At 47.2% G+C, this 11,472-nt stretch overlaps 1 protein-coding gene across 1 annotated transcript; it reads right to left on the minus strand.

The window, feature by feature from the left end:
* Positions 1–291: 291 nt before the first annotated feature.
* On the minus strand, positions 292–10,520 carry LOC111965498 (ERC protein 2-like). The gene is made up of 4 exons (XM_070444128.1): positions 9,588–10,520; positions 1,835–2,674; positions 1,411–1,513; positions 292–632 (listed from the first exon to the last, which is right to left on the minus strand). Exons 1-4 carry the CDS (start codon positions 10,269–10,271, stop codon positions 292–294), a joined length of 1,968 nt encoding a protein of 655 aa, XP_070300229.1. The 5' UTR covers positions 10,272–10,520.
* Positions 10,521–11,472: the final 952 nt, after the last annotated feature.

Below are 11,472 nucleotides of genomic sequence, written 5' to 3' on the forward strand. Positions count from 1 at the left end.
GCTTGGTGAATCTCCTCTCAGATCCTTCAGAGTCCCTCGGTTCCTGTTGTGGAATCTCTCTCTCCAGATCCTTCAGAGTCCTCGGTTCCCGCTTGTGGAATCTCCTCTCCAGATCCTTCAGAGTCCTCGGTTCCGCTTGTGGAATCTCCTCTCCAGATCCTTCAGAGTCCTCGGTTCCGCTTGTGGAATCTCCTCTCCAGATCCTTCAGAGTCCTGGTTCCGCTTGTGGAATCTCTCCCAGATCCTTCAGAGTCCTCGGTTCCTGCTTGTGGAATCTCCTCTCCAGATCCTTCAGAGTCCTCGTTCCCGCTTGTGGAATCTCCTCTCAGATCCTTCAGAGTCCTCGGTTCCTGCTTGTGGAATCATCCTCTCCAGATCCTTCAGAGTCCTCGGTTCCTGCTTGTGAATCTCTCTCACAGATCCTTCAGAGTCCTCGGTTCCTGCTTGTGGAATCTCCTCTTCAGATCCTTCAGAGTCCTCGGTTCCTGCTTGTGGAATCTCTCTCAGATCCTTCAGAGTCTCGGTTCCTGCTTGTGGAATCTCCTCTCCGATTCCTTCAGAGTCCTCGGGTTCTTCTTGTGGAATCTCCTCTTCAGATCCTTCAGAGTCTCGGTTCCTGCTTTGGAATCTCCCTTCAGATCACCCCGGATTTTCATGAGGTTCAGGTCATAATTATTTCTTGATGAGTTTATTTTGTTTTACAATTTTAACTCAATTAAAGGTTAGATTGATATGATATTTGGAATGTAAGATCAAGCTGATAAACAATTACCTTTTTCCTGAATTTTGGTTCCTATTTTAGCTAGGGTTGCCAATAATTCAGGAGGCACTGTATATTTGTATAAGTTTGAACCACTGTCACTTATTTTGATTCCGAAGCAAATGTTGTCCTGCTATTTTTATTGACTTGGTCTTAACTTTTGATACGGTAGACCATTCCATTCTTGTGGGTGGCTAAGGAGTTTGGTGTCTCCGAGGGGTCTTTTGCCTTGGTTTGCTAACTACCTCTCTCAAGTAGTGCAGTGTATAAAAGTCAGAACATCTGGGTCTCAGCCACTGCCTGTCACCAAGGGAGTACCCCAAGGCTCGATCCAAGCCCCAAGCTCTTCTCAATTTACATCACAACATAGCACAGGCACTAGGAAGCTCTCTCCTCATTTATATGGCAGATGATCCAGTCCTATATTCAGCTGGTCCCTCCCCGTTTTTGTGTTAAATGCTCACAAAAGCTTTCTTAGTGTCCAACAAGCTTTCTCTGCCCTTAACTTGTTCTGAACACCTCCAAAACAAGGTAATGTGGTTTGGTGGAGAAGAATGCACTCTCCCTAAAGGTGTTATTACTACTTCTGAGGGTTTAGAGCTTGAGGTATTCACCTCATACAAGTACTTGGGAGTATGGATAGACGGTACACTGTGCTCTCGTCTGCATTAKAACCAAATATCCATCCAGGTTGGATGTGACAGCAGAGATGAGGTGCGCACTGTCGACCACGCCCCCCGACTTTGAGAAGCTCTGATGCGACATGCCTCAAGCACACGCATCTCATTAMTGGTGGTGAGTTAAGATGGATTATGTCAGTATAATTTACAGTGGACTGTCATAGCCCCACATTATAATTATGTGATGGTGAGTTGAGAAGACAATCAGAAATACTGTTKAAATGTTTTTGAATTGAATGCCATAGCACCAAATTAAAAAGTGAACATTGGCTGTTAATTACATAATTGTTTTTTCACATGGTGGCGAGACTTTTTATGTATCAAAATGGGGTCGTGGGCCAAACAAAGTATGGGAACCACTGAGCTATAGTGACAAACACAAAGAAACACACACCTCTCTCAAATGCAGGTTCTCTTTCTCCCTCTGGTCCAGCTGCTCCTCCAGATGACCCACCTGGTACTCCGCCTCCTCGCGTGCTGTTGCCATGGTGATTATCTCTGACCTCTCGCCTCTCTGACCCTTCCCTCCTCCCTGGATCATCTCCAGCAGCCTCTGGATGGACTGGTCCCTGGCACCCAGTGTCTGTTTCTGGGAGTCAATCCTCAGCTCCATCTCTTCCAGGGTCTTCCTCAGCAGGTACAGCTCCTTGCCCTGCCGTTCGTGATCTGACTGCAGCCGGCTGAAGTTCTCCTCCGTCAGATCCAGGGGAGGGGGAGAGGAGAAGCCATCGCACCCAGGGACCATGCATGGGCTGCTGGGAGGGCTGAGGCAACGGCCAGGGCTGTGGATGAGGTGGCTGGGGCTCTTTCTAGACAAGGGGATGGGAGTGTTAGCAGGGCTGTGTCTGGGGCCAGGCCCAGAGTTGTACCCAGGGCTGTGGATGTCAGCTTGGTGGTGTCTGACGTTGGAGCTGTACCCAGGGCTATGTGGATGGACAGGGCTGTTTCTGGGCCCATGGTTGTAGGTGTTACTGGGGCTGTGTCTGGGGCTGACTCCTAGACCAGGGCCGGGGCTATGTCTTTGCCCAGGGCTGTGGAGGTGACTGGGGCCCAGACCAGGACTGTGTCCAGGGCTGATTCCAGCCCGGTGGTCCTCAATATGGAGTTCTCGGTTCGAGCCGGTGTGAGTGGAGATGTTTGTGTGAGATCCCGAGTTCTCTTGTTGCAGACGACTGTTCATCTCTCTATGACTTCTCAGCTCTTCCTGTAGCCCATGCACTGACAACTGGAGATGCTGAGAGAGAGAGAGAGAGAGAGAGAGAGAGAGAAGCACGAGAAGACGGAAGAGAAGAGAGACAGACAGAGGGAGAGACAGAGGGAGAGGAGACAGAGAGACGAGAGAGAGAGACAAGAGGAGAGAGAGAGAGACAGAGAGAGAGAGAGAGAGAGACAGAGGGTGAGCATAAAAAGAAAAGATACCACAGGGAAGACACAGAAACACAAGGAGGAATGCACACACACACACACACACAGCTGAAACAAAAGGATAGGGCAAACTCAGGACACACTTTGTTTCTTCTAGGTTCCCAAACCTGCAGCATAATATTGTGAAGTAAAAAATAAACAAAATAAACTACGTTTTAAAAATAACAAGCAAAATGAAACAGAACAACTCGTTCCCTCTCGGTAAATTAAGCACTTTTAGCTAAAGTATACAATCAGTACCATCATTAATCAAATAAAGAAGGATCTGCATACTTCATACCTCTATTAGCAATTAGAGTTGATTGATCTGTGATTATTCACACAAAATGGCAATGTCAACAACTCCAGTAGATGGCGACACTTCCCCTCATAAAGACAGAACACAGGGCCAGACAGGGTACCACTCTAACAGGAGGATGATGGATCGGTGGCACAAGGCTCAGTTGAACTTACAAACCCCTTACTTTAACTGAGTTCAAACTGTCACATCATAGCTTTACTGGGAAAAACGGAGAAGTACACTCGCTAGAAGCCATGGCAAATACAGCTACTTGTTACACACACACAGTTTCACACAATAAAAAGCATAAACTTTACACACATACAAAAACGATCAAATACAAAGCCTACAAGCTAATAGGAACAAAATAAATACTTAGAACTAGCAGGAAGCTACAACTGTCTGAACGAAGTCAGTTGGAACACTTCTCCCATCATAGAACGAGGAACAACACACAGACAACTGACACACTGACACACTGCGACGGGGTGTACAGAGAGATGTTAGAACGTACAGTTGACACTGAAAACTGAGCAAACCACACACACACAGAGTACACACACACACACAGAGTACACACACACACACACAGAGTACACACACACACACACACACACAGTACACACACACAGAGAGTACACACACACCAACACATTCACACAAACATACACATAGACAAACAGATGGTGAAAAACAAGTCTTCAAATCCCCAAAAAATGTATGTCACATGTGCAGAATACAACAGGTGTAGACAGTGAAATGCTAACTTACAAGCCCTTAACCAACAATGCAGTTAAGAAAAATACCTAATACCTTAAAGAGCAGCAGTAAAATAACAATAGTGAAGCTATATACAGGTAGTACTGGTACAGAGTCAATATGCGGGGGCACCGGTTAGTTGAGGTAATTGAGTTAATATGTACATGTAGGTAGAGTTATTAAAGTGACTGTGCATAGATTATATTACATGAGAGTAGCAGCAGCGTAAAAGAGTGGTGGTGGGGGGGGGGGCAGTGCAAACAGTCTGGGTAGCTGTTCAGCAGTCTTATGTCTTGGGGGTAGAAGCTGTTTAGAAGCCTCTTGGACCTAAACTTGGCGCTCCGGTACCACGGGCCGTGCGGTAGCAGAGAGAACAGTCTATGACTAGGGTGGCTGGAGTCTGACCATTTTTAGGTTCTTCCTCTGATGGCAGGAAGCTTGGCCACAGTGATGTACTGGGCCGTACGCACTACCCTCTGTAGTGCCTTGCGGTCGGAGGCCGAGCAGTTGCCATAACAGGCTGTGATGCAACCAGTCAGGATGCTCTTGATGGTGTAGCTGTAGAACCTTTTGAGGATCTGAAGACCCATGCCAAATATTTTCAGTCTCCTGAGGGGGAATAGGTTTTGTCGTGCCCTCTTCACAACTGTCTTGGTGTGCTTGGACCATGTTAGTTTGTTGGTGATGTGGACACCAAGGAACTTGAAGCTCTCAACCTGCTCCACTAKAGCCCCGTCGATGAGAATGGGGGTGTGCTCGGTGCTCCTTTTCCTGTAATCCACAATCATCTCCTTTGACTTGATCACGTTGAGGGAGAGGTTGTTGTCCTGGCACCACACAGCCAGGTCTCTGACCTCCTCCCTAGAGGCTGTCTCGTCGTTGTCGGTTATCAGGCCTACCACAACTTAATGATGGTGTTGGAGTCATGACTGGCCGTGCAGCCATGAGTGAACAGGGAGTACAGGAGGGGYCTGAGCACACACCCCTGACGGGCCCCCGTGTTGAGGATCAGCATGGCGGATGTGTTGTTACCTACCCTTACCATCTGGGGGCGGCCCGTCAGGAAGTCCAGGATCCAGTTGCAGAGGGAAGTGTTTAGTCCTTAGCTAAGTGATGAGCTTCGTGGCCACCATGGTGTTGAACGCTGAAATGTAGTCAATGAACCGCATTCTAACATAGGTGTTCCTTTTGTCCAGGCGTGAAAGGGTAGTGTGGAGTGCAATAGAGATTGCATCATCTGTGGAGCTGTTGGGGCGATATGCAAATTTGAGTGGGTCTAGGGTTTCTGGGATAATGGTGTTGATGTGAGCCATGACCAGCCTATCAAAGCACTTCATGGCTACAGACGTGAGTGCTACGGGTCAGTAGTCATTTAGGCAGGTTACCTTAGTGTTCTTGGGCACAGGGACTATGGTGGTCTGCTTGAAACATGTTGGTATTACAGACTCAGACAGGGAGAGGTTGAAAATGTCAGTGAAGACACTTGCCAGTTGGTCAGCGCATGCTCTGAGTACAATTCTTGGTAATCCGTCTGGCTCTGCAGCCTTTTGAATGTTAACCTGTTTAAAGGTCTTACATCAGCTACGGAGAGCGTGATCACACAGTCATCCGGAACAGCTGATGCTCTCCTGCATGTTTCAGTGTTACTTGCCTTGAAGCGAGCATAGAAGGCTTCTGGTTGGGGTATGTATGTACAGTCACTGTGGGTGACTGTACTGACGATGTCATCGATGCATTTATTGATGAAGCCAGTGAGTGATGTGGTGTACTCCTCAATGCCATTGGAAGAATCCCGGAACATAAACCAGTCTGTGCTAACAAAACAGTCCTGTAGCTTAGCATCTGCTTCATCTGACCACTTTATTGACCGAGTCACTGGTGCTTCCTGCTTTAGTTTTTGCTTGTAAGCAGGAATCAGCAGGATATAATTATGGTCAGATTTGCCAAATGGAGGGCGAGGGAGAATTTTGTACGCGTCTCTGTGTGTGGAGTAAAGGTGGTCTAGAGTTTGTTTTCCTCTGGTTGCACATTTAACATGCTGCTAGAAATGAGGTAAAAACGGATTTAAGTTTCCCTGCATTAAAGTCCCCGGCCTCTAGGAGCACCGCCTCTGGATGAGCGTTTTCCTGTTTGCTGATTGGCCGTATACAGCTCATTGAGTGTGGTCTTAGTGCCAGCATCGGTTTGTGATGGTATATAGACAGCTACGAAGAACATAGATGAAAACTCTCTTGGTAGATAGTGTGGTCTACAGCTTATCATGAGATACTCTACCTCAGGCGAGCAAAACCTTGAGACTTCTTTAGATATTGTTCACCAGCTGTTGTTTACAAATATACATAGACCTTAACAGAGGCTGCTGTTCTATCCTGCCGACACAGTGTATAACCCGCCAGCTGTGTTATTCATGTCGTCGTTCAGCCACGACTCGGTGAAAACATACATATTACAGTTTTTAATGTCCCGTGATAGGATATACGTGCTTGTAGTTCATCCACTTTATTATCCAACGATTGTACGTTGGCCAATAGTACCGATGATAAAGGCAGATTAGCCGCTCGCCGCGCATATCCTCACACCCCGACCTCCTTCCGCGATACCGTGTCTCTCAGGCGATTGACGGGTATGAAGGCCTTCTCGGGTGTCTGGAGTAAATCCCTCTCGTCCGACTCATTAAAGATAAATATTTTCCAGTTCAGGTGAGTAATCGCTGTTCTGATTTCCAGAAGCTCTTTTCAGTCATACAGACGGAGCAGCAACATTATACAAAATAAGTTACAAACAATGCAAAAAAAACAAACAAAATACCACGTTAAGAGCCCATAAACCGGTTGGTTAAGAGCCCATAAACCGGTTGGTTAAGAGCCCATAAACCGGTTGGTTAAGAGCCCATAAACCGGTTGGTTAAGAGCCCATAAACCGGTTGGTTAGAGCCCATAAACCGGTGGTTAAGAGCCCATAAACCGGTTGGTTAAGAGCCCAAAAAACAGCAGCCATCCCCTCCAGCGCCATTTGAGTGAAGGAGGACCATTTTAACGCTAATATTTCCCTGTCTCACAACCGGTCTCCCTCTGACTATCTCCAGAAACAAGGGATGGAGAATACAGAGAAGGGGGAGAAGTAACAAGAATGGAGAGAACAAGAMGAGAGAAAAGGGAAAAGAGAGGAGGGAGGAAAAGGATGAGAGAGGGAGAGGGCAGAGAAACTTTGGCAGACAATAGATAARAGTGGCTTCTGTCGTGACGATAAGATATTACTAGAAACTAAAAGTTAAGTCAGAAGGTCGAGGGAAGAGAAGTACAAGTTTAGAGAGGAATCAATAAAGGGTGCCACCGCTGTCTGGCCTCCTCAATTAGAGTGTATTGATCCTACCATGTGTGTTTGTTAAAGAGGATTGTACTGACTGCAGAACAACAAAACCTCAATATCACCAATAMTCCTGTCTACTGATATCTATCAGGTCTGCTAAAGAACAGCTATGTAATCTGTCATCATAGTGAACAGGTAGCCTGGCGGGTTAGAGCGTTGGGCCAGTAWKCGAAAGYTTGCTGGATCGAATCCCTGAGTTGACAAGGTGAAAATCTGTCGTTCTGCCCCTGAGCAAAGCAGTTAACCCACTGTTCCCCGGGCGCCAAGACGTGGATGTGGATTAAGGTAGCCCCCCTGCACCTCTCTGATTCAGAGAAACATTTCAGTTGAATGCATTCAGGTGTACAACTGACTAGGTATCCCCTTTTCCCTACACACAGCACACACTGCTGTGTTCTGAATACAAACAATGATAATGTTTGGATCATGCCTAGTGGTATCCATCCACCCTAAAGACTTTACAAAGAACCACATTAATAAAAAGAAAGGTTAAACAACATATGTATTAAATCACTGTCTCACCATCAAWCCCCCTGACCCCTCACCCCCACCCCTCTCAGGTTATGTAAGGACATGTCTTCAGGATAATGTGCAGGCTACGGTYTACAGTATGTGCTATCTATGGCATCAGAGTAGTTATTATCAATGTACAGTAAGTGAATAGATTGAAAAGCGTGTGGGTATGGGGCTGAATTGCTCCATCCAACCACAAAGGAAGCTGTCTGTAGAATGGTTCTGTATTCAGTCACTATTAATGAAAATAGACAAAGGTTCACCCCTAGTGGCCTCAATGTTTTCTCATCTGAGTGAGATGAGTAAGACAGTGTGTGTGTGTGTGTGTGTTGTTGTGGTGGTGTGTGTGTGTGGGTGTGTGTGTGTGTGTGTGTGTGTGTGTGTGTGTGTGTGTGTGTGTGTTGTGTGTGTGGTGTGTGTGGTGTGTGTGTGTGTGTGTGTGTGTGTGTGTGTGTGTGGTGTGTGTGTGTGTGTGTGTGTGTGTGTGGTGACGTGTTTAACTATTCTCTGTGGGGACCAAGAAGTCCCTACAAAGAAATAGTAAACAAACAAAAAGTTGACCGCAGCTGGGGACATTTTGTTAGTCCCCACAAGGTCATGCTATTCGGGGTTTAGGGTATTAAGGTTAGAATTAGTGTTAGGTATAGAAATTAAGTTAAATTTAAGGTTAGGAGCTAGGGGTAGGAGCTAGGGTTTAACGTTTATGGGTTAGGATAAAGTTTAGGTTTTTGGGTTAGGTTAGGGTTAGGTTAAGTGTTAGGGTTGGGTTAAAGAGTATACGGGTTTAGGGATTAGGGTGAGGTTTAGGGGTTTAGGGAAAATGGATTCTTGAAATGGGACTGAATTGTATGTCCCCACAAGGATTAGCTGTACATGTGTACTGTTGTGTGTGTGTGTGGTGTGTGTGGTGTGTGTGTGTGGTTGTGTGTGTGTGTGTGTGTGTGTGGGTGTGTGTGTGTGTGCTGTGTGTGTGTGTGTGTGTGTGTGTGTGGTAACGCGGTGTAAAAGCACAGTGGTGCAGTTAGTGTAAGAGTGTGAGACCGAGCTACAAATGTATGGAGAGGAGGCTTCACAACTGTGTGAGGGAGGGAGAAGAAGCTAAGCCTAATAGAACACACCTCTGTGAGAAGGACAGAGTGAAAGGGAGAAGGAAAGAGTGGGTGAAAGTGAGAGAAGACAGACAGACCAGAGAGCAGTCTATAGAACCTCTCCTCCCATTCATTCTAACTTCACAGAAGAACTGACTTTTATAGCTGCTAGAATGCCAGCCGTTGGACATGTTCCCATGGTAACAGAGTGAGAGTGCCGTGTCTACCACACGGTCTTTATATACACGACCGTTCAAAAGTTTGGGGTCACTTAGAAATGGCCTTGTTTTTGAAAGAAAAGCAAAAAAAAAAAAATTGTCCATTAAAATAACATCAAATTGATCAGAAATACAGTGTAGACATTGTTAATGTTGTGAATGACTATTGTAGCTGGAAACGGCTGATTTTTTATGAAATATCTACATAGGCTTACAGAGGCCCATTATCAGCAACCATCACTCCTGTGTTCCAATGGCACGTTGTGTTAGCTAATCCAAGTTTATCATTTTAAAAGGCAAATTTATCATTAGAAAACCCTTTTGCAATTATGTTAGCACAGCTGAAAACTATTGTTCTGATTAACCCATTTGGGATACATTATTCATTTCTACACAGAAACCTCCAGGCAGACAGTGTGGATGCTTTGTCCCCATGTTAAGACCATCATGGGCCTTCATCAAGCCTCCTTCCCTCCCTCCCCCAGTTATTCTCACCTGGTCCTCCTCTGGAGAGGCCCACTTCTGTTCCTTCAGGATGGATGTAAGGACTCCCTCCTCTTTCCTCGTCCCTCTGTCTCGACTTTTCACCTCCGGGCTCCAGAAGTTCATTCTACTGTTGACAGAAGAGCTCATCCTCCCTTCTCTCCCATCCCTCCCTCCATCCATCTCTCTTCTCAGCAGTTCATTCTCTCTCTGCAGCTCCCTGAGCTGAACCTGGATGTCCTCTCCCCCTCCTTCTCCACCCCGTCCAGCCTGCCTCAGCAGCCCTGAGGGCCCCCCTGCCTGGAGATGCTGGGTGTGGCTCTGGTCCCCATAGCCCTGGCTGTCTGATGTGGTGGTGATGTTGGGGCTGCTGCCCATGGCTGTGGTCCGGCCCGTGTAGGAGGTTCTGCTGGTGGCTCGGCCCAGAGTCATGGTTCCTTTAGGGTAGCCACCGGAGGAGGCCAAGGCATCGCGGTCACTTAGGTACATGGGGCTGGAGGTGGCGTAGGCTGCGTTCAGGGACTGMATGTTCTCCATAGACAAGGTTTTACCCCCTGACCCTGTCCCGGCRGACTTTGACCCTGACCCACTAGCCACGCCAAGTTTACGATACCCCTGCTTCGGGTTCTTCTGTAACTTAGTTGATTGTGCGGAGCTGCCCTCTCCATGCCCAGTGCTCCTGGCACTGTCATGCATCCTGCTCTGATGATGGCTGGATTCTAATGTGGAATCACGGCAGCTACATGCTCAGAAATATAAACAAGTGTCTGARGAGGTGGCGTCTTTCTTGTCCTCGGGATCCTTATGTTTTTGGACTAGGATTTGTTTAACTCACTGCCATTCATCTCTGTCACTGGTGGTTGGAGACAGTCACAGTTCCAACACAGCAGGCTACTGATCTCTCATACCGGCTGGTCACTATTCTGGAGCTCACTGCAACACTGGAGGGTACCATGGATACTGTGAAAGAGAGCAGGAGGGAGGGAGGGAAATAAAAATAGATGGAAAGAGGAAGAGAAAAGACATGGCGCCAATCAACAAAATCACACCAGCACAGACAATATCACCCCTGAGAGAACRGGGCTATTTCGACTGAGAAGTGAGATCTTAGACAGGTGTAAGCAGCCAGGGATCCTGTGGTATTGGGTTCAGAGGGGAGTGGGCCTCTACTCTATACTGAAAAGCTTTCTCTAGGTCTAGGCAACCCCTAATTAAACCCACACATGCACTGTATAACCACATAGAGAGATAGAGAATGAGGGGAGACAGAAATAGATGGAGGAGTGGAGAAACTGGGAGAGAGACYGAGAGAGGGATGCTGAAGATMAAATAAAAGAGGGTGAGAGAGGGAGATGGGTACTGAGAAGAGAAAGAGAGTGGATAGGAGAGACTGGAAGACAGAAGACGATTGGTAGACTATAAGAGGGAGAGGAGGGAGAAGAACGGGTAGACAGGAGAGAGATGAGGGAGAACAGGGTAAGCAGAGGAGAGAGAGAGAGAGAGGACGGGGTAAGAGAAGTGATGTAGATGAGAGAGAGGAGAGAGAGCTGGGGTAAGAGAGGAGTAGAGAGGAGAGATGAGGAGACGGGGTAAGAGAGGAGTAGCACGAGAGAGTAGAGAGAGAGAGAGAACGGGGTTAATGAGAGGAGAGATGTAGAGAGACGGGGTAAGGAGAGTGAGAGTAGAGAGGAGATCCGGGGTAAGTAGAAGGAGAGAGAGAGAGGAGACGGGGTAAGAGAGTGATGAGAGAGAGAGTAGAGACGGTCGGGTAAGAGCAGGAGAGAGAGAGAGAGACAGGGTAAGGAGGAGGAGAGAGAGAGAGGAGAGACGGGGAGAGAGAGAGGGAAGCGCGAGAGAGGAGAGAGAGTAAGGAGGAGAGAACAGGGTAGTGAAGAAG

The sequence above is a fragment of the Salvelinus sp. IW2-2015 genome, linkage group LG6.2, assembly GCF_002910315.2.
Source record: "Salvelinus sp. IW2-2015 linkage group LG6.2, ASM291031v2, whole genome shotgun sequence".
Taxonomy (NCBI): Eukaryota; Metazoa; Chordata; class Actinopteri; order Salmoniformes; family Salmonidae; genus Salvelinus; species Salvelinus sp. IW2-2015.